General features: G+C 42.4%; 2 protein-coding genes across 6 annotated transcripts in view; one reads left to right on the plus strand and one right to left on the minus strand.

Annotated features, from left to right (window-relative positions):
• Positions 1–462: 462 nt before the first annotated feature.
• Positions 463–17,946, minus strand: FSAF1 (40S small subunit processome assembly factor 1). The gene is made up of 7 exons (XM_075597012.1): positions 17,442–17,946; positions 15,981–16,333; positions 11,577–11,633; positions 5,890–5,985; positions 4,472–4,558; positions 3,039–3,091; positions 463–1,087 (listed from the first exon to the last, which is right to left on the minus strand). Exons 1-7 carry the CDS (start codon positions 17,494–17,496, stop codon positions 961–963), a joined length of 828 nt encoding a protein of 275 aa, XP_075453127.1. The 5' UTR covers positions 17,497–17,946; the 3' UTR covers positions 463–960.
• GNPAT (glyceronephosphate O-acyltransferase) overlaps positions 17,703–23,831 on the plus strand; it is a 36,690-nt gene continuing 30,561 nt past the window's right edge. For 2 of the 5 annotated variants that reach the window (XM_075597007.1, XM_075597008.1), the window contains exons 1-2: positions 17,703–17,923; positions 22,391–22,582. In XM_075597007.1, the coding sequence (XP_075453122.1) occupies positions 17,894–17,923; positions 22,391–22,582 (222 nt within the window). In that variant the 5' untranslated portion in view covers positions 17,703–17,893. Of the gene's footprint in view, positions 17,924–18,019; positions 18,157–22,390; positions 22,583–23,831 lie in introns of those variants that run through there. The other 3 variants (XM_075597009.1, XM_075597010.1, XM_075597011.1) reach the window with 3 other exon arrangements.

A 23,831-nucleotide genomic window follows, 5' to 3' on the forward strand; every position in this document is an offset into this window, starting at 1 on the left:
TGTGAAGCTACTTTCCCACACACACACACAGACATTGAGTGCATGCAACAGAGCCTTATCCGTTTTGGAAACGTCTATGCTCCAACGGTGTTCTCCTCTCTGTATCTATTGCTTTCCCTCGTGCACCTGTCTGTCTGCTTGACCTCTGGTCACTGTGGGTAGAGCGGGTTCATCTCGTTTGTTCTCCTTTATTTTAAGTCAATTTATTTCCCTCGCATTATTTTTTAAATCTATATCATTAAGAGAAAATGTTTAGCGTACAGGAGGACCCTCTCAGAGTGCAGCATAGTGGGATCTTTTGTATCTATTTTTTCCCCAGCAGTTCTCCATCCCAGATAGCACCTGTCTCTGGGTAATTTTGACTAGTATTTATATAGCCGAGCATGGAACCGCTCTTTTGTGATCCTTTTTTATATTAATAACTTCTCATATTGTGGCAGGCCCCACCAGAATAAGAAAACAATATTGATCTAAAAAAGTATTTTATTAGATATTCAGTTGGTGCAGCATAAGTGGATACAAAACGGTAGTGAGCAGCTACTCGTGAACATCTCGTAATTGTGCGGAATACATAATGACTGATATTTAACAAGTGGTGCTATTCCACAAGACAACGGATCTTAAGACGTCTTCTGGCGCTGGAAGAGGTATTGTGGGAGTGCATCACTTTGTGACATTGTGCACGCTCTTCTCAGGGACATTGGCCCATAATGCTCCTGGCAGTGAGGTTTACCTGCTTAAATATATCTATTCCAGACTGGTCAGCTGCCAGAATTGCATTTCTCATAACAATTCATCCAAAGTACAGTATTGCAGACACCGAATTTGAGCTTCCAAGTGAACGTTAAAAATGAGCAAAGATTGTGCCAAGCAGGCCGTATAAGTCCCAGTCTCCAGAGGCGCGAGTCACAATTCTTTGCATTTGTTTTCTGTCACCAGGGAGGATTTCTTTGGTTCTCATCATTTGATGACTTTGGATTGCTTAATCTTCTTAATGTCTTTGCCGCTTAGAATCAATGCCCCGTTCTTAAACTTCCCAACATGGCCAGTTGGAATAATACCTCCAGACTTGCTTCTCTTTGGCCTCCTGGAGAGGAAAAGTTTAAACATAAAGACAGGCACTGAAAAACCTGCAAGAAACTCTTATGCTTAATCATCATACTGTATGACTGTTCTGCCATATCACCGTATAGACGCCAATTTAGAAGTCTTTGAAAAGTGGCCACCTTATAATTACTGGTGAGTTGAATATCTGCCAGTGTGACCACTTACTTGATGGTTAGGAAAAAAAGTAATCTATGTACGACAAAGCCACAGCTATGCTTCTTGTGGCAAAACCGAGAAGGAGATTGACATGGTAAAAATTAACCAAGGTGTGACTGGTAGTTTTAAGAACTTTATGGCCAAATTAGAAAATGAAAGTGATATAAAATTGTTTGTATGGAATTAAAGATGGGTATTGTAAAAGTGCAGGTGCCTATTTAGAAAGCAAACTACATTGCTGAACATGCAATTGCTGAACACTTGTGTATATATTGAGGAAGCCAACTATCGGGCGATCTTGTGTAAAAACATGCAAGAAGTGTAGAATGTTGGATACCTCGACCTGATCTAGCCATGTCTTTCTGGCATGATAGGAACTACTCAATATTATTGTTCGTCTAAAGTGAATCAAAAAGCAGTGCTTGATAACGAGTGCATATTTATGAAAAAGGTACTTTTTCGTACGTGATTAATTATTTTAGCTTCCCAAAAAAGTAAAGCTGCAAGCTTGGAAATCAAGGCGAATATTAGTACTCCCTGTGCCATCACAATGAACACGGCACACACAGGCAGTCCTCGCTATCCAACGTTTCACTTTACAACGAATGGCATATCCAACGCTTTACAATGCAACCCTATGGGTCGTTTTTCGACGTCGGAATGCGTTAACCAACTCTCACCACCACTGACTAACATGGGACTCACTTTACAACGGTTTTATTATCCAACGCTACCTCCAGAACGGATTCCGTTGGATAACCGAGGACTGCCTGTACCCACAATGCTGGGCTATTTCAGCACCCACTTGCACCATGTCCTAGGTTCAGCACATAAGGATTTCAAACGGTTACTTTTCATCAGGCCTGGAAAAATCCACTCACCCCTGATTATTATAAATTCAGGGGAGACGAGTGGCAAAAATATGGTAGGATAGATATATATATATATATATATATATATATATATATATATATATATATATATATATATATATATATATATACAGGCATACCCCGCTTTAAGGACACTCGCGAGTAAGTACATGTTGCCCAATAGGCAAACGGCAGCCCACGCATGCGCCTGTCAGCACGTCCTGAACAGCTATACCGGCTCCCTACCTGTACCGAAGCTGTGCGCAAGCGGGGAGACTATAGAACCTGTTACACATGTGTTATTTACATCAGTTATGCACGTATATGACGATTGCAGTACAGTAAATGCATCGATAAGTGGGGAAAAAAGGTAGTTCTTCACTTTAAGTACATTTTCGCTTTACATACAGGCTCCGGTCCCATTGCGTATGTTAATGCGCGGTATGCCTATATATATATATATATTTTTTTTTTTAAATTAGATTTGACTGATCCCAGGCAGTATAGTTGGTTCCTGAGCCCACAAGGAGACCGTGTGCTTGTTAAGGTGTCAAACCACACTGCATGTACAGTTTGCACAGGCATAGCTGTCAATCACAGCGGGAGCATTCAAAGCTGTGCCCCACGGTGCCTTTTGCCAGCCACTTATATATAATAAAATATATGTATGGGGAATCATTTATTCGGTATCTCAGTATTTTTCTTTTCATTTTACAGTTGCACATTTATGATGTTTTGCATAAGAGGGTCCTACTCCTGTGGGTTTTTTTTCTTCTTTTCTTACACTGGGCAGCTGCGCTTTCTGCAAACCTATGTGGTTTATAACCTTAATATTGAGGGCGAGTGGAATGCATATTGTATCAATGTTTATATAGTCTGGATCACTCTCCCCTGGATACTCACCTCACTTCCTGTCCTCGCTTTCGCCTTTTCTTTGCAGGCTCCGATACCTTTTCCTAATTTAAAAAAAAAAAAGCAGCAATTTTTAACGATGAATAATGAAAATGAATACACTTGTTATGAAATGAAAAGGAAATGGTTACATAACCAACTATCCACTTGCAGGGAGTCAATCCCACAAGGATTTCTCATCCCACTCCTAGTGCGGGCGGTTTTAACACATTTACACACAAAAGTGTAAACGTGTGCTTGGAATTCATCTATTAGTCCTAAAATCTGATCTGGCTGGAATGTCCCAAGCAGAGGGATCAAGAAACAACAATGTATCCTGCTTGGCAAATTGGCATTATATTCACCAACTGCATCGTACTACCTATTTTTCCATGTTAAACTGACATTAAGTTTAATGTTGTACCTGTTTACAGCAAAGCATTACGTTGGTTGGCACCAAACTTGCTCCATGAGCATCAGTGAGTGGGGGAGGGTTTCTCTTTCAGAGCAATTAGGGGAAAGTTGCTGGGTGAAATGTTAGGGGATTTATCAACGTCTGCACCCATAAGTGGTGCAGTTCTTTCTGTCTCTCTTTGCACCATTTTATATCTGCCAGGCGTGAGGTGCCATTAACCGCTCAAAATGTAAGAAACGTAGATGAACTAAAATTAAATCTTTTTGCTCTGTTAGAGAAAATTGCTTCCGTACATACAGTATTCCCTTAGGTCTTCCATCTGCATTTGCTAGAACTGGGACTGCATGGCAAAAAGATGTTTCAATCCATACCAATTTGCATCAAACATGACATACATGCTGCCTATAAAAAGTGTATAAACCCGCACAATTGTTTCCTTATGCTTCCAGATATGCATAAGGCCTCGGCCATGTTCCCTGCTTGCTGGCGGGAGCGCGCGCTCAGCACTGAGCCCCTACAGCCGCAATTAGAGCGGCTTTAGTAGGGGCTCACCTATGCTTCCGCAAGCGCGCGGATTCGCAGGTCTTAGGGGAATTTAAAATGAGGGCGAACCAGCTCAGTGATGTCACTGGCCCGCCCCCGGCCAGTGACGTACCCGCCCCCTGCAGTGCGTGCGGTAAGCAACCGCAAGGCCAGGGAAAGCACCCGCTTTCCCTGAGCCTCAGCGCGCAAGCAGGGAGCCTGGCCGAGGCCTAAGACATCACAGCGTAGAGAAACAGATACTTATTTTCTATATACAACAAAGTGACATTCATTTTTTTTTATTCTTCCGTCACCGTATTTACTACACTGCTCCACTTATCAATTGTTTACATTATTTTTATGAACCACAAAGGGCAGCTTGTATTAAAAACAGTCAGATGAGGCGATTCCATAAAAATAAACGTAAAAAAATGAGTTATGTTTAGAAAAGGGAAAAATATTAATTCATATGAACTTAAACAAAGAAAAAAAGATACATTATACAAACCTTTCTGCTTTCTTCTTGCTTTGTTATTCCCCTTTCTTTGACCTTTTCTTGATAGACTTTGTAATTTAAATATTCCTTTTTAGGAGGCTGAAAAGGAAAACAGTGGAGTTGCAGGTTTAGGCTTTTAGTGCGTTAGTGTCTCTAAGACGCATGCACATGTCAGAAAATATTGCTCCTAATACAGTTATCCGTAAAAACGTACTGCATTACATTTAATTAAACGTATTTCCACTCGTAAGAGAACAGGGAAGTTCTAAAGACAGAATGGGATCAGGAGGCCTATAAATAATGGTCATGGCAAATCCAGATTCACAAAAGGTGCAATAAAGTTGATCACACTGCAATCCAGGGTTACCTACCATTGACTTGAACGGCAGCCAACGTGGGATCGAGGTGCAATAATCCGCATTGGCACGTAAGGAATCAAAATACTTTATGATGCCAGACCCAGAAAATCAGTATGGGGTAGCGGTTACATGGAGCAAAAGATTTAAAATACTTGGCACCAGCTGAGAGTATCAATGAAGTGTTGCAGCCCTGGTTTAGCTTCCACCTTTCAAGAAAAGATATGCCAACTGAACTTAAACCAGCGATCCACACGATCCCTTTGTGACACCCTAGAGTGATGGGACGTCAGTAATATTACTGATGGCTGGGAGGAGTTCTCCTGAAATTCTTGTCAATTCATGCAGTGGAAAAGAAATCAAGAGAACCAGATGGGTCTTTGATCTCCATATGCATCTTGTGGACACCTGCTACTGCATCCTCAAGAAACGGTCACAGGTAGGCAATGCCACATAATGGTCATAATGGAGTTGATGGGTTGAAATTAATTTAGATCTGGTTTGGTCCTTTTGGCATAACTTGTTAGTCCCTTATAAATCTGTGCGTTACATTTATCATGACTTTACCTTCTCCATTCAGATATACTTATCACATAGTAAATCAATAAAATAAAAAAAAAAATGCAGTTGGTCCATTAGAAAGGTATCCTCCATAACAATAGAATCGAGTCAATTTATATATACGCTTTATCATGGCTATCATGTCATGCTGTCATTTGTCTTGCTAAATTGCCTAATAATTCCGGGCAAAGCTGTAACACAAACGTGCCCCTACGTTTTCACCCGGCTTTCATTGCGGGTACTTTAACATCTCACCCAAAATTGGTCATGCAGCATGTGTTGCTTATAAGTGAACGCATTAATAAGAAAATCTGTACAAAATATATAGTTAGAAATAACGTGCATTTGTCTCTATTCAATGTATTCTGAATCGATGTAACACACAATTAACAATAAATCAACTTCCACTCAAGAGAGTGAAAGTTGCTGCATTATTAACGATACAGTATATGTTTCCCCATATTGAATATAGGCCACCGTGTAGCAGGTACAGCAGCAGGTACACACACATACCCTGGCTCCTAGCATAATAGCTCTCTCTTGCTCAAACGTCCTTTGCTTCTCTTTCTTGTAACCAGTGATTCCAAACTTATGAACTTCCAAACGAGCCTGCAAAAAAACCCCCAAAAATAAAACATTACCCCCATTAGTGCTGGCGTTGTACAAATCTGAATAAAAGTTATACTGCACGTCATATAGAGGGTGGAGATCTGCAAGCCCCTTACACAGAGTACCTTCTATCTGTATCTTGCAGATTAGAGTTTTGCGAAATTCAGATTCAGCAATTGTTTCAAAACCATTATACAGATGTAGCAGGTTGCAATGTCGCCTCCAATGTGTTGTGGTGGGATGAGTTGTAAGATTTCGCACTGGATGCAGAAATAGGAGTGACCACTACGGATTTTGTTAAAAATTCTATTAACCCCTTAAGGTTTTTTTTTTTTTTTTTTTTTAACATCATCAGATGAAAAAGTCATTGAATGGTATGAGGCGAATTCGTATCATTAGTCATCGTATCGTATCATCGAATATTAGTACTCGCTGTGCCATAACAATGAACACGGCACACACAGGCAGTCCTTGCTATCCAACGTTTCACTTTACAACGAATGGCATATCCAACACTTTACAATGCAACCCTATGGGTCGTTTTTCGACGTCGGAATGCGTTAACCAACTCTCACCACCACTGACTAACATGGGACTCACTTTACAACGGTTTTATTATTCAACGCTACCTCCAGAACGGATTCCGTTCATTCGTCAGGACGTATCATTCGTCCTTAAGGGGTTAAGCCATAAAGTGGTCCGACGCTTCGGCGGACACTATGGTCTCGGTCTCTCTCTCTCTCTGATATAACAAACAAATTGGATGTAGCATTGGGCTTCCCTGTCGCTCTCTGATATGATGTCAGAAGTGTCAGCCGAAACATTGGTCCACTTAAAGCTGCAGTTCAGTCAATATCCTGCATGTGTGTTTTTTAATAAATCAGTTCTGTAGTAAGAAATAATACTTTTAGCATTTTCTGTTTTTAAAAAAACAACTTTGAAAGACCAATTTTCTTGTAATCTATTTTAACAGCCATTTGCTAAGGCACTGCCCCTTCATGTCCTGTCACAAGCCCTGGCACACCCCTTTGTCAGCCCTGCCCTCCCTCTAGCACATGTCAGTGCAGGAGTGCTTATGAATATTCATGAGCTTCCACTGAGAGACAGAAGCAGAAGAAAAACATATGCCAGCTCTAATTATGTCACCAAATTTCGACCTATCAATACATGGAGAACGAATTGACCTGCAGCTATACAGTTCTTTAGGTAATTAGAGCTTGCACACATGAAACTATTGAAGTAAAAAAAAAAAAAATATATAAAGGACTGAACTGCAGCTTTAATGGGTTTAAGAAAATCTTGTGGAGAAAATCCATAATGCCCATTCCTCTATCTGATATATGTACAGCAGTAGGCCTGACCTCCAATTCTGGAGCAGCGGTATTTACAGACTGTTTCTGTTGGATGTTTAATTAGGAGTGTTCTAAAACTTCAAGTGATGTTCTGCACAAACACTGCCACTGAATCCTATAGAAACTCCCATGTGTTTATCGTTATCTGATGGAATGAAGTACACACAGCCGTGTGATAGTGCAGAGTAAATGAATACGTCAGCATTAGGTGACACCTCTTTGTAGTTGGATTAACAATTCATATTATAAGACACAATTTCGAGAGCTCTCCTCTCTTCCTCAGGTCAGCAATACTGATTTACACAGATTCCATGAGCTTAAATACAGAGGTAACAACAGGAAATCTAAGACAGGAGATGTGGAGAATTAATTGCACAGGGTAAATAAACAGACAGGGCAATATATAGATGGAGCAATGCCACACACTAGATCTGTAGTTCCGTGCAGGGGTAAACATTAATATATATCTGCTGCAGCGGCCGAAAGTCCCCATAGATTTCAATAGGGATTTTCTGCCGATTACAGCCCAAATAGTGGCTTCGGCTGACACAGAAGCAGGCCCTGTGTGTCACACTGTCAAGTGATTTTTGTGTTAAAAGAAAAAAATTACCCTATGTCGAATTGCCTGTTTTTTCTAAAAAGTTTTAGTACCAGTCTACCGAGTATAATTAGCTTTTCTCGTTTAAATTAATGAAAACATTCAGATGAGAGATGAGGGAGATTTATGATGCAGTTCTACCTCTAACAGTTGATAATGCGTGGGTTAAAAATCTGTGCAGGTCTTTTAAATACCATATGGTGAGAGGCACTTGGGTAAATCAATGTGCATAGAATTTGCATGCAAACATTCTCCCAATTACCAATCTTGGATCTCATTTGAAGTGTCATGGGACACTATGGAGAGTAGATTAATTTACAGCGACATAATTGCATGCAAATACAACCCTCGCATCCACTCCATATGCTAGTTCCTTGTTAGAGAAATCAACAGCCATGAAACTTACACCAGCTCAATTTCCCATGTGGTTCAATCAATGTGAGGTTTATACAGAAACAAGAGTTTCATGCTGTGGTTACTGCTAATATTTCATTCGAAGGAGAAATTGCTTAAAATTCAATAAATGAGCGGGTGCCCCAGCACAGAGCCTATCGCTAGAGCAATGCCGCCAAGCCTCCTCTTTCAAACATAACCCAAATGATGCAAGTACTGCAATACAAGCTTTTGTACCACACAGAAGAGGGTTTGCACTACCTTATCTATCTGATGATGAACGGTCGCCTTCAAAACCTCCCACGGCCTTCGACCTCTGGCTCGCGCAACCACATAACCGTTTGTAAAGTGCTAAAAGCTATTGTATCATTGTATTCATTTAGAATTAAAAATAAAATACACAGTGCTCCTGTATTTGACCTCTAACTATATTACTATTTCATTGTGAGTATTCAGGTGAATTTTACGCAGCGATTATCCAGTTTCTTCGCGGTCAGGGCTTGGGTTTAAAAAGTGACATTTGCCTACCTTCGTGTGTATGCAATACCACCGGCCACCCCCGCTCACTCCATTTGCCCAGAAATGCCAGACCCGGAAATATGGTTTTTTGTCTGGGGAGGGAGAGTCCCAAGTGATTATATATATATATCTCCCCTCAAGCAACATGCGGAGAGACTTGTGCTCAAAAAAAGAGCATTCCTGGGAGATGTTAGTAGGAGTCATTACAGTATACTATATTACCATACTGCATCTCCCAGGTACCTCAGGTGTGCTCTTCAAACAAAACGTGGAGACACCTGTGCTCAAAGAAGAGCACACCTCGGGTACCTGGGAGGTACAGTGTGCCAGTATAGTATATTGTAATGACTCCTCTTAGCACATCTCCCAGGTGTGCTCGTTTTTGAGCACAGGTGTCGCCACATGTTTGAAGACTGGTTTGAGGGCATATATATTGACCTTGGGACTAGGTCAGTCTCTCCCTCAACATTTGTGGCAGATGGTGCCACATTCACGCAAAGGGAATGATGGCTGTTTCAGGAGCCCTACTGATCAGGCCCTTTTAACATAACGCTATTGCAGAGAATCAATAACCCCGATACGGGTTATTACACCATGATACGGTGCTAACGGCTATTTACTTGCATGCCGGTTAACATGGGAGATCGTGTGTGGCAACCCGTCTCGGATGCAAGTGAATCTCCCCCTATTGGTGTCTAAATGGATCAGTAAACATATTGAAATATTTTGGGGCAGGGGTTCTGAAACAGTTCTTTTTTTTTAAATCATAGAAAATATCTGTGTTAATCATCACTTTGATTATCATTACAATTGAATTTATTCATTAGCTTATTTAGATCTGATTGGTTAAGAAACACTGCACCTGGGTTTAAAAAAAAATAAGTCTTCACCACTTTTATACGGAGTCATAATAGAAATATAAAAAAGTGCAATACACAAAGTGCAGGAGAGAGAAAAGAGAATTTCTAGGGGCCACAGTCCAAAAGTAGAACAAATTATCAGCAGTCCTGCCACTCCTGACCAAGATCAAGACTCACCAGTAAGGAAAGTTAAAAGTAATTTATTAATCTACATAAAACGGATACAATCCACGAACGCAAAAAGAAACCTCCTCCAACGCATTTCAACCAAAATGGTCTCTCTCATTACTGTTGTGCCACTACGATCGGACGGACGCCAGACACCTGCTTCGGGTGGAACGCCGAGCCAGGAGGCAGGGGGAACCGATATCAATTGTGAGTACAAGCGTGACTCCATACCCGTTTACAATTAGGAATTGGGACACTTGCTGCCACATACAGACGTGGGTCTGCACCCATTCCATCCCCGCACTTACCTCTATACTAGGCTTACAACTCTGTTACATGCTCCGCTATATTTCCTCATTACACAGGCTCGCATGGCCATAGTTTACCAGTTTGCCCTGGAGTCACAGACGGATCCCTTCTACCTGCCACAGTTCAAAAACCTAAAGGGCCACGAGCAGACATTAGTTCTGCCTTGTTATCGGAGAGAGTTCATGATATTTAGGGGACATTCAAGCAATAAGGAGGGATGTAACTCCCACCACGATTCATTCTTGTTCTCACCCTTCCTCAGTGACGCTTATTACATAAGGAAAGGCAAGCGCAAGCATGGGATGGCGTAGCAAAGTAACATTTTCTGTATTCCGCAAACTTTTCTAAGCTGCAGCTTCAGTCAACTTGTGCGATGTAGGTAATCAGGCAGTAATAACAATAGTTACTCTTGTCTGTCATAGAAGCCAACGGTTTTCCTGCCTACTACTTTTTCATGAATATTATTATTTCTAAGGGTGAAATAAAAAAAAGAAACCAATTGTTAATAACTCGCTGCTGCAAAAATTATTAGCTCCATTTTATTACTTGTTTGTTTCATACACAATCAGGGACCTGTGGATACTTGATCTTGGAGAAATTGCACACACAAAAAAGAGAACTCAAGTGTAAAGGTTTTTTTAAAACTGCTTCCCTGTCCATTCTTTTCCTTAAACTTGTAACACTTGACACTTTTAAACCACATTGGAAACCTGCAGGGAGATCAAGTAGTTTGACTAATATCACCTGACACACTATGCCAGGCTCTCTCTCTACATTCATCCGAATGGTTTGAGAAGTCTGGGTCACAGGCCTCTATTTAATGTGCTCTGAAATGCTTCAGAATACAGATGTGCCCAAGTTCGCAAACTAATGCGAAATTTGCTTCCCCCTCCCCCCATTTTTTTTTTTTGCCAAATAAACAAGTTGGAATTTTAAAACTTTGCAAACAGTCGCCCAGTAAAAGACAATGCCATAGCCTGAAATAGTTTTTTTTTCCCCGAGAACGAAAGCCCTATTTCAGGGTCTGGATGTTTGAGTATAGATTTGCTGATGAAATTCGCCTAGTCTCTAGAGCCTGGACAAGTTCCAGCTAAATGTTTGAAACTTTTTGGTCAAAAAAGGAACGTTTCACAAATTTGAGAAACGTTTGCACGAAACAGGGCCAAAGCGAATCTCAGCAAGTTCACACAGCTCTACTGCAGAAGGCTTTGTCTCTAGTCAAACGAAGTGGAGTAAACTCTTCGGCAGTCTGTGTTAGACTGTTCCATGGTATAATGACTAGCGGCCATGGTCAGCAACAGATATTTCTTTGAGCACTGATTTTTTTGAAAATATTGATAAAGTTACACATGGGATCAAAAAGAAACACAAGATCACAGAAGAAGAATATACCTTTTCAAAATTAAACGTGTGGCTACTTTCTTCTGTCTCCTTCAGGTCCAGCTTTACCTAGAAAATAAAAATAAGAGACTGATTATTTACTTTTAAAAGAGTAATAATAAAATAAAAAATGAGGAACTTGAAACCAGAAAATCATTGCCCTGCTTTAGTAAATAGATTGCTAAGCATGCGACAGGAAACAAGTGACCTGCCTAGGTAAAAAACCTAAAGTGGCAGTCCTTCCTAAGACTAAAGTAAAATAAGTGGCATGCTAAAAACTGTAGGTTAGAGGAAGCCGAAATACTTTCGGAACCCTTTCAGTGCTAGGGGGTCGTGCTACATCCATGACCACGGATCCTCCAGCACTTTCTCACCATGTGACCGCTCATCGGTGCAATCACATGATCAGTTTTCTGCTCCAGCCGTTGGCCGGATGCATTAGGGGGGGGGGGGGGGGGGAGAGAGGCTCCTTGTCAGTGCGGTACGTGATCAGTCCTGATTGCATACAGCCCCTAAAAAAAAATTGAGCAAAGGCCAATGATGTACAGTGTACGCCATAAGGGCCCCCTGGGGTGGCACGTTTCTTGGTGTATGGTGTATATCACTGGGGCACTGAGGGGGTTAAAACAAAAATCAGACTAGTATGAATATGTTATTTTTTGAACATTTGTTTGGAATATTTTTACAATATTTATTCAATGTCCATTCGCGAGTCCTCAAAGTCACCAAAGTTAAGTATGGCGACCCTGCAGTGCTTTCTAAATCCTGCATAGTTTCACTCCCGACTTTAGGTAGCTGCAATGCCGATTTAAACTCATCAGAACTGGAGACAGACATCAAGCAGCTGACATTTGGTTAACCACAAGGCTACCAAGAAATAGTCACTAGTACTTTTCTTTTATATAAAAATATATATTTTTTCCCCATATTTTTTTTTGATTGGACACATCTACAAAAATATCAAATATATATATATTTTCCCCCATATTTTTTGGGATTGGATACATCTACAGTATGCATATCAACATTCGGTTAAGGCATTTGGGGAATTTACATCATCATAATCCATTTTCACATCATGGGCGTCCCAATACTAGGGTGCAAAGGGCATTTCCTTCTGCTGTCCGGGTATCACTTTTCCTGGGTTCTACCTTTTGGACTTATTCTTATGTGGAGTTAATCCGGGGATCCCAAATCTTATGAAATGTTGGGATGGTTTGGTTGAGGATGGTGGTTAGTTTTTCCATTAACATTACTTCGTTCATTTTGTTAGTTGGGTTATTGAAGGCGGTCTAATGTTATAAAACAACAGGCTGCTGTGAGGATGTGTGAAAGGGGGGACTGGCTATAGGGGTTTAAGTTTTCAATTGGTTTTGCTAATATCAATACTATTGGATCCCTTAGGATCTTGATTTCTTAAACGGATTCCATGAGATAGCAGTAATCTGAGACCAGAATGGTTGGATAATCGGGCAAGACCAGAGACTGTGACAGTGTTCCCACCTCATTACAGGCCCTCCAGCAAAGGTCGGAGGAGCCACGGTAACAGGATTTTAGTCTGACTGGGGTCATGTACCACCTGAACATTATCTTATATATATATATATTGCTTTTATTGACGAACATATTGAGGTTTTAGAGGCCCTTTCCCATATATCGATCCAGTCCTCCCATGGGATCTCTGTTTGGAAATCTGCTGCCCAGTGCAACATATAATTTTGTGGGGGATGGGCCTTCAATAGGGACCAACTCATTATAGAGGTGGGATATCAGTCCCTTGAGATGGGGTTTGGAGCTACACAAATCTTCAAAGGCTGACTGGCTGGGGAACTTCAGATTGGGGGAAAGGGAATACATGAAATGTCTCAACTGGAGGTACTCTCCGGGCCGTGAGTATAAATCTAATCAGTTTGCCCACTGGAGAAGGAACCTCCTCAATAGGTTTACCTAGTAAATATGTCACCGGGTCCAAAGGGATTCTCAGCTCTGTGGTTTCCTGCAGCATATTTTGGATATGCGTCCAAAATCGTTGTATTTTTGGCCAGAACCACCATATATGTGCCATATCTCCTCTCAGGCTACACCCTCTCCAGCATAGATCCGGTGTGCCTGGGAAGATCTGGCTCAGCCTACTCGGGTGAAAAAAAACTAACAATAGCGCTCTAACACACCCTAAATGTGACAATATACAATTCAACCACATATGTGTAAATAATAAAGCAATGTGATAATAATAACAATCAAATGATCTAAAGAAAAAATTAAGAAACTTAGAAACAAACTGCAACCCTTGATAAAGACTGTTCCACTCGTCTTGCACCAGGTGATCCTCCAACAAATCAGGGGAGCTCGTCTCATAGTTATGAAATAAAGAAACACTACATAGTGTTATACTGTTGTGAATAAATTTGTGCAAACAAAGCTCAAAAATGATTACTCACAATAAAGCAGTCAAATTCAGGCAGTCATCCAACTTAAGGGGTCGATGGTCCCTGTGTATACAGCAGCCACCAGCCCCCAACCTCCAAGGAGAAAAAAAGAGACCATATAGTGCAGATGGTATTTAGTATTAAAAGGGATTCAAAAAATGCAGGCTTACACTTCATATGATCGAGGTAGGCAGTATGATATTATAGGTAGTTAGTGCTCATCTGGTCACGATCCTTTTGAGTTCCTCACTATCCTCTGCTCCACCGCAATACTCTCGCGTCCACGCCAGGCACTCCCTTTGCGTCACTTTCGGTTGTTAAGCGAACTTCCGGATCTGATGACAGGGGTTGACCTCAGTTGTTCTTCCTCTTTGGTATGGGCTGAAACACTCTACATGTTTCGCCGTTGTTACGGCTTCATCAGGAGTGTCTGTTGGCTGCTAAACTAGGTTTTAAGTGCCATCAAGGAAATCCCACAGGGTTGACATTTACGGTCCCAGAAAAAGTTTTACCCCATTGGAGGGGGAGGGGATCGCAATGTCCAGTTAACAAAAAGAGAAACCTATTGGATTTTCACATTGAAAACCCTAACTCCAGGGGGGCTCAATGTGGATATTGAATTGGGAGTGTTTCTTTAAGGATTGATATATAAAGATTTCTTATGATGTTATAAATATACATTATGTGTGATATTATATTAATTATGTTTTCTTTTATGTCTCCTTTTTTTGAGAAATACCACTATCGTCGTTAATGAAGTTAAAAATAAAGTTAGATTTAGGTTTGAGTTTTTATCATTTTAACAATTATTTTTATAAATTTTATATAATTTATTATGCTGTTTTTATATGCCACATTAGGCTATTATTTGTATAAATTGTACCTCCTTTTGGAATCATAATAAGAGGTTGTTTTTATCATATGTGCCGATTTAGGCAAAAATGTATGTAAACAATGCCCCTTTTTTAAATGAATGGAGGTGTATGCACCTAATCAACACCCACTATCTGTTTGCCTGTGAGTCATAATTGTTTGGCCAATAGAATGTTACAGAGAGGGAGGGCCTTAGAGTATTTAATACCCAGTTTAGCAGTCAACAGACACTCCTGATGAAGCCGTAACAACGGCGAAACATGTAGAGTGTTTCAGCCCATACCAAAGAGGAAGAACAACTGAGGTCCACCCGTCATCAGATCCGGAAGTTCGCTTAACAACCGGAAGTGACGCAAAGGGAGTGCCTGGCGTGGACGCGAGAGTATTGCGGTGGAGCAGAGGATAGTGAGGAACTCAAAAGGATCGCGACCAGATGAGCACCCACTACCTATAATATCATACTACCTACCTCGATCATATGAAGTGTAAGCCTGCATTTTTTAATCAATTTTAATACTAAATACCATCTGCACTATATGGTCTCTTTTCTTCTTTTTTTTTCTCCTTGGAGGTTGGGGGCTGGTGACTGCTGTATACACAGGGAACATCCACCCCTTAAGTTGGATGACTGCCTGAATTTGACTGCTTTATTGTGAGTAGTCATTTTTGAGCTTTGTTTGCACAAATGTATTCACAACAGTATTACACTATGTAGTGTTTCTTTATTTCATAACTACGAGACGAGCTCCCCTGATTTGTTGGAGGATCAGCCTACTCGGGGTTAGGTACCACTGGAATAAGATTTTGTATATATTTTCTTTCGTGGTCGTGCAGATTGGTGTTTTAGTTGCCGATTTGCCTCTCCCTTTATAATGCAGACACGGCTCCTTTTTCAACTTTACCTGAAACAGGGTGCTACTGTATTGCTGAGCAGACTGCAGCTTCATTCTTACCTCTGTGAGTCCCTCCTATACTTTGTTGAAACCCTTTATGTATTGAAACTTTCAATCACATCCCCACTCTGCTCTAAGCTGAACATATGGAGGTCCCTCCGTCTTTCCTCCATTTGTACAGAGCGCGCCATGCAATCCAGGCTACATGATATTCTGGTTACCTCAGAGTCCCTCTCCTGCTCGGCTTGTGCTTTGGTTTTCCTCCTGCCTCTCTGACTGATGAAAGTCACCACTTCTACACTCTGTGGTCCTCCTTGCTGTGAGCCGGGGACACTACGAGCACCCGTGGCCGACACCTCCACATGCTCGGTCCGGCCCCGCAGTTCATCCTTTAGGGAATCGAAGAACAGGGACACGTTTTTTCTCTTGCGTTTGGAGCCCGGTGTCGGGGGCAAAAGCGGTTCTTCTGAACCATTTGTGTTTCCGGTTTCCTTGGCTTCGGAGAGTCCCTGGCTTTGCAAAGTTTCGGATATTTTCTTCGTTATTTTCTTGCCGCGGGCCTCAAAATCATCCCCTGCAATTAGAATTAAAAGTAATGAGGGAGGGAGGAGGGGATGGGGGGGAGAGATGCGCAGGGGAGGGGGGAGAGATGCGCAGGGGAGGGAGGAGAGATGCGCAGGGGAGGGAGGAGAGATGCGCAGGGGAGGGAGGAGAGATGCGCAGGGGAGGGAGGAGAGATGCGCAGGGGAGGGAGGAGAGATGCGCAGGGGAGGGAGGAGAGATGCGCAGGGCGGGGAGAGAGATGCGCAGGGCGGGGAGAGAGATGCGCAGGGCGGGGAGAGAGATGCGCAGGGCGGGGAGAGAGATGCGCAGGGCGGGGAGAGAGATGCGCAGGGCGGGGAGAGAGATGCGCAGGGCAGGGAGAGAGATGCGCAGGGCGGGGAGAGAGATGCGCAGGGCGGGGAGAGAGATGCGCAGGGGGAGATGTGATTTGCTGGGGGGGAGATGTGCAGGGGAGAGATGTAATGTGCTGGGGGGCGGAGTTATGCAGGGGAAAGGTGATGTGCAGGGGAGATGAGAGCGGAGACGACAAGTACAGCGGGTGGGGAGAGGAGATGTGATGTGCAGGGGAGTGATTATAAATATAAAAAATAATTCAGTGTTATATATATATATATATATATATATATATATTCATGCGTATGCTCAATTGTACATTGGGATAAAAAAAATGTAGGGAGGCGAGTCCCTTTTTTTATCTAGCGAGTAGCATTTTGTATAATTTGTCGATTATATATATTCAGAACCAGTTGCCCCTCTGTTTCCGGCATTCTCCTATGATATTTAAATGGCCATTCACTTGTACTCCCGAAAGGGGAGTAGCACACCAGTATCCACACCGGGAAGTATATCTCGATAACCAAGGTGTCTTCGGAGCAATAAATAAAACAATATTCCTGCCTTAATCCCATTTATTTGAAGGGAGCTGAACAGGAAAAGGGGGCTTCATATCCATATAAATGCTGGACATAGACTTTAATGAAGTCTCTCGGATTGAGGCCATAATATTTCCATTCACATCGATTTATTTTCTGTCCAAAATCTCACAGATTTTGGTCCTCTGTAAAGAAGATCACAATGATTACAGCAGACATACAGACTTGATCGGACTTCGCACTCACCAAAATCGTACAGGCTGCTGAGCACCGAATCCAGCTGATCACCCACCTCAGGCATTGTGACGACACAACGCCCTTTTAACCCCCAACAGCGTTCTCAGAACGTTGCGGGACACAAGCTTCCACAACCCCTAGATACTGCAACCACCAACCCGCACCACGTGAGAACCTGGCTAGCAGGGCGGAAGCACATTTCTGAATCGCGAAAAGAGATCCCGTGCGGCTTCCGTAGTTTAAGGTGGCGAGTGTTGATACATTGCGAACGGCGGGGTTCTATCCTGAGAGGCTTCCGTAGCTGCCAAAATGGACTCAGCCCTGCCAATGGCGTCAGTCTCCGCCTCTTCCTGTGCCTCTGCCTAACGACTTATTGCACACCCCGTGTAGAGGGGGAGAGTACCGCCTGGGCGATGGGGCGTCTGTAGGTGTTTGGGGGGAGCTGCTCTTTGTCTGCGGTGATGGCGGGGTCCATGGGAAGCCTGTATTCAGTAAGTAGTCCTCGTCTGACCAGCACAGCCCACCCCGGGGCGGGTCTGACGGCAGCTCTCTGCTGCTGCTGCAGCAGAGATATCTCCACCTACAACGCATGCGGGAGGGTAGCGATACAGTGACACTTCGCTGGAACAGTGATGAATGACACCACTGAAGTCTCTCAGGCTATTGATGAGAACAGTGACCGAGACTGACTCCAAATAAAGTGGAAGTCAGAGAGATTTGACAGGTGTGGGTCTTGTCACAGGTGGTCCAGTCACTATTTTTCGTTGTTGACATTCTGGCACTTTTGCTCTAACTTTTTCTAACAAGAGCACACATCTCAGATTTTGTATTTTTGCTGTGATTTACCTTATTTCATAGACTAACAGTAGAGTTGATGATCTGTGTAAAATGTGTGTGCGGATCTTTCAAAAACCTCCTAGGTCCCTTCATGTGAACTTGTGAGTGCAGATCTATACCAAGAGACCTTGAAGTGTTAAAAGCTTTGGCCATCCGTGAATAACGTCCCTTTAAGTCAGCTGTTAGACTTAATCTCAGCGTCTGGTAAACTTGCATTTCTAAAGGACGGTTACTAAAACTCGAAATCTCAGAATATTAACAAACCTCTCTCTCCCTACCCCCACCCTCGATATGTTTGGTATAGGGTCCCCTGGAGCTAAACCCTGCTAGTTTAATCTCTGGGGAACTTCTTTCTCCTGTTCCAGAGATACTTAAGTGTTACTTAAAACCTATCAACCTTCTTCCCCCACCCAGGAAAGAACGGTGTCTTCTTTTCAAGGGAAAGTATTTGTTCAGCCCTTATCCGGATATATAATGACATTTAAGGACGAGATTGATAGGGCCTGGGTAGGTGTTCTCTATGAACTTGGAAAAGAGCACATATATGCACTTACCTCCTACAACGCAACTGGAGTCTCTGGTCCAAGATTCCCATCCATTTTCTGTTTGTAATTGTGGGCTATGGATCTCTAATGTGGCTGTAAGTTTAGTCTCACAACCCGTTGCCTGTGCGTGCTGCCGGTTTAAAATGGAGCATGAGCAGAAAAACTGGAAAATGCGGAGCTATTGCTATTGGAGAATGGCACGGGAGCCCGGTATTGGAAAAAAATATAAAATATTTTATTAAATCATATACTGTAACAAGATAAAAATCTCCAGTATCTCCCAAGCATTTCACACCACTTAGGTGCTTTCTCATCCCGCGATACTTACCGCGTTTTACACTGGTATTGCAAACACGTCCACCTACTTACCCTTTGTAGAAAGCCTTTTGAAGTGAAACTTCTTTGCTGGCACCTACTAAATTCTCATAGGACAAAATTCCTTCATGGAGACGAAAATGCGCAATGGAAGTAAAGGCTCCAGCTGGCTAATCTCACAGCACTAAAAATGTTTGCTGGAGACAAAAAAGTGATCAGGCGTGTTCACGAGCACGCGCCAGCCCCTTACCTGATGCATACGCAGAAGCAGCCAGCTCCACCTGCACAGAAGCGGCCAGCGCCGTTCGCTCATGTGCAGAGAAGTTTCACTTACAACGCGCGTGCTCGGCACACACCCCGTCTTTTTTTCCCATGGTTTCTCGGGAGCGTGAGTAGGGGTTCAAAATCGTGTTTCACTTGGCATGTCTGTTACGTCCAGGTTTTCGCAGGGGTTTTATGTGACTGTCCAATCCAATTGGCCTATGGTTCGTTGGCCATTTTGTTTCCCCTGGAGGAAGATTTACTACTGAAGTTCCTGGATTTAAATATCTGTGGAATTAGGGGATGCCCGAATCTGAATATAGCATAGTTCAGCGCCAATGGACCCTCTGGTTCTCCCCAAAAAGGGGAGGGAGTCTCGAAAAACATCTGTAGGAGGGATTGCTGCTTTAAGATATGAGTTTATAAACTAGGAGTGAATGGATTAATGGTGTTTTATTGGAGAATAAAAGTTAAGTTGCAGCCGTACTGAAGCTCCTAACCATTAATCCAGTTGCCAGATAACCAGAAAAATAATGGGTTCCGTGACAGATGGAAACAAATATTGTGCATTCCTATTTAATACTCTGTATTTCAGAAATCTTTCTGGATATGAAACAACTCTTTTTTTGCAATTGATGCTGCTATCTTGTGTATGAAGGGTACTGATTCTCTTTCTATTCTCTCTGTTAATTATCTGAAAAGTATCTCTTTTTGCCTTTTTCTTGATCGGTCACTTATCCCAATACATCTCGGTGCAATACTTAAAAATCTCCTTTATTTCCCAACCAAGTCTCCCTAATAGAGTTGCTTAACATAATTGCATGTGTTGAACTTGGACAAAGTAAGCTAATGTCAGCTCAGACTTGGCAGCAATTAATACAGATATTAGATCTTTCCATTAGCTGCCTCTTCCGTTTTCTGTTATACCGTGTATCTGCTCCCCATATTGCTTGCTGAGATTAAAGCAACCACATTTTGGGCTGACCGTTGATCCCATGGGGTTGAATAATGATCTTCTATTTTCTTCCTTTTTAGTATGTGCACCATACATAAGAAATATTAGTGTTGCCTTTTAATAATTTAGATTTTACGTTTAGTAAGTAACTCAAAGGAAATGTTAAATGGTATCACGCAAGGCAGAAATCCATATACATTATCAAAAGATTCAAATCAGTAACTCTTTTTCTCTCCCCCTTTTTTGTTTTGCTCTGTACAACCAATCCCTCAATAACAAAATCAAGTAAAAGTTACCAAGATTGCGTTAAACGCCTTAATTTTTTGCGATATGGACATGGAAGTACATTTTTAGCTTAACTTTAACACCTAAATGTTCTACAGCCTGTATGAATCTCAAGATGAGAAGACTTCATTGTCCCCTCTGGAACAATAGTGGAATACATGTTGTCATATTCTGCCCCAGCACTGACACTGAATCCTATGGAAACTCAGTGATTTTCTGTGTTTGGCTAAGGCCCCGGTCACGCCGCTGTAACGCGCGCCCGCGAGATTGGCGGCGCGTTCAGCCGATTCCCCGGTCTGCAGCTCACTGCAGGAGGAGAGACCGGGGGGGGGGGGGCGTGGCGGGGGAGTGACGGGGGCGCGGCCATGACGTCACCCGGCAGGTTCGCCCTCATTGGCTGAACCGCCGGGGGGCGTGCCGTATCGCTCGACGCGAGTCCTGCTCTCAATTCTATTGAGAGCAGGAGCAGCTCTCGCCCGAGCGCTGCGGCCCCCCCTCGCAGCGGGCCCGGCGCCATTGAGGGGACGGCTGTCGTGCGTGCAGGGTCCGCCACAGCGGACGCTGTAGTAGGCAGCGGGGGCAAGGCCTTATGACGGAATCTATTCCCTTCTGGAAGGACATTGTCATGCACTTCACCACCATGTACCTTGATGTATCAATACAGCTTACTTTACATGTCCTTTTTCTGATTGCTTCCTATCCATGAAGCTTTTTACATATCCTTCTTATGATTCTACATATTAAGGATTGTAAATGGCTGTTGTGCAATTCAATGCATGGATCATTTCACATTGCATACGTGAGCTGCGTGGTGTTGACAGTATTTATTAGGGTCAATCTTTTAGTGAGACTGATCAGTGTTTGTGTAATCAGTAATCCGCACTATTGATTTACCTGGTCTGAGGTGGCATTAAACTTTGTGCCTTAGGGATCAGTGGTAGGTTTAGTCAGCAATGTTAACACATATTAACAAGAGTTACTGTATGGGTCTGCAACAATAACACATGAGGTTCTCTTGATCTATTTATAATGACTAGAATGTCAAATATACTACACTAGCTGAAAGTACCCGCCGCTGCTCGGGAATTCTAAGAAAACAAAAAATACCGCGATTTCTAAATGGATAATAACCCCTTTTTGATTTCTTAATGCGAAAACGCCTGATAAAACGACAACTCCACCCATAATAGTTTCATTGCCTTTCAGGTCCGGAAGTTTTAGATCCAGAGCCTCTAATACGTGTTTGTGGGACATTGTACTCTCGTCCCAAACAATGATCTCACACTCGAAGAACTTTGGCTGCTGCTGTACTTTTGCTGATGTTGCAAATTGGATTTTCAGAGTGAGCAAGATTAATTGGTAGCTTGAGGGTTGTGTGATTGGATCAGTGATTTGTATCCAAACATAGACAAAAGCCTGCTTCTTGATTTTAGGAAACATCATGCAAAATGTGGTTACAATATCTTAAGAGGTGTCCAAATGCATAGCGAACAGATTCCAGTAGAATTTTCTAGTAAAATGTTCTAATTAGATTTGATGTTCAGTGACCCAAGATCAGGTGTGTTATACACTGGATTTCCAAACATCTGTCTGAGGGAGTCCGGTCATCCTAAAACTTTCAAATTGTAAAGGGACCCGCAGATTATGTATGTTAGAATAATCCAGATTGAAGTGTCCCAAAAAGTTGATTTGTAATGCCACTTGAAAATGTTAGCACTTGGCTTCACATGCTGTAATTAACCTCCTGTATGTATGCACAGCAGAAAGAGCTCAGAAGCAAGACAAAAGAGCAGTTTGAAGACATATTGGAGGAGCGACGACAGTACAGTGACCTGAGCTATGCCATGAAATGTTACACACCTGTGATTTACAAGAGCCTTACCCCCTGCAAGCCAAGTGCCCTCAAGACTCTTGTCTTACAGTCTGATCAACTGCAGTATGTCATTAAACAGGTGAGTTTCCCATTTCGGTACTAAGCTGCCTACTAGTGAAGGGGGGAAACCCTTTGTTTTTATTATAGTAAATTGTAACCGTGAGGCTGAATCAACATGTTTATCAATCTTGTGAAGATATTTAAATGGTCTGGCACGTCCAAATATCAGTTTTACAACAAATTCAATTTTATTAGAAGGGCTATGACTTCCGAGACAGATTACTGGTGCATACAATGAGTGAGGATGTCATCTATTGAATACGACTCGCTCTCCTAACTGGCTGTGAAATGTGCCCAGCAGCTTTTCAATTCAAACCAAGGATCCCCCGAAAACGTTGACTCGTTTGGGCTAAAGGTGTTGCAGCTTTTGATGGACTATTTTTGTTGTTGAATTATACCATGTCGCTATAATGTTTCCTTTTGTTTTACCCCTTCCCAGTTGCAGGCCCCTTCTGTCCCTGACGGGGTTAATGAAATATGAAGGTGTTTCATTGGACAATTGCAGCTGATTGCAAGAAACAAACCTTTATCATTTAATTGGTTCTTCATATTGTACCGTATTGTCACGCACTTCAACACATCTGTTACGCTGTAGATATCCATGTGATTACCATGTATCACAGATATTAGATATATAGAAGTTGACAGCAAAAACAAAATAAAGGTTCTACTTCATTTTCCCATAATCTGTACCTGATGTAACATAGAATGTACCTGATCTTAACCTACATTGTTTGTTTGTCTTACCCTGTTGGGTACTTGTCTATCCCATGGAATTCTGAGCACTGTTCCCCCTTCTGCATTGCCCCAAAGGCGCACACCCTGATGGGGGGGCCCCCCCAAGAACTGCTCCCCTCTGCACAGGACCAGCGTGCTAAGGGTTAACATGTGCTTGTCCTTTGTTGAATCGGCAACCCCACCCACTGGAATGTTAATGAGCCAAGGGGACACAAAGGAAAGATCTTCTTTTTGTTCACTCCAGCGTACATCTGCGTTGCCCCAAAGGCGCACAGCCTTTGGCGCAGCCAAAGGGCGTGAGCCGTTTGCTGCCGTTCGCTGATGTTAGTTGATGTTAAAGCTGCTCTATTTCTATCAGAAACTCACAATCCCTTTATCCCCTGTACCCAATTTTCCTACTTTATCTGTGCATGAAATGTCTGTGAAGTGACTGTATAACCCTGTTATTTTATTGTAACCATGTATTTTTTATAACTCCGTGCCCAGGACATACTTGAAAACGAGAGGTATCTCTCAATGTATTACTTCCT

This window comes from Ascaphus truei, chromosome 4 (assembly GCF_040206685.1).
Source record: "Ascaphus truei isolate aAscTru1 chromosome 4, aAscTru1.hap1, whole genome shotgun sequence".
In the NCBI taxonomy this organism is placed as follows: Eukaryota; Metazoa; Chordata; class Amphibia; order Anura; family Ascaphidae; genus Ascaphus; species Ascaphus truei.

Bases quoted from the DNA above. Each gene is read 5' to 3' on its own strand.
- FSAF1 (XM_075597012.1), bottom strand. From the start codon at position 17,496: ATGCCTGAGGTGGGTGATCAGCTGGATTCGGTGCTCAGCAGCCTGTAC. The intron at 11,634-15,980 runs GTAACCAGAATA...TTTATTTTCTAG, and splicing joins AGCAGGAGAGGGACTCTGAG to GTAAAGCTGGACCTGAAGGA. The intron at 1,088-3,038 runs GTGAGTATCCAG...TTTCCTCTCCAG, and splicing joins AAGCGAGGACAGGAAGTGAG to GAGGCCAAAGAGAAGCAAGT.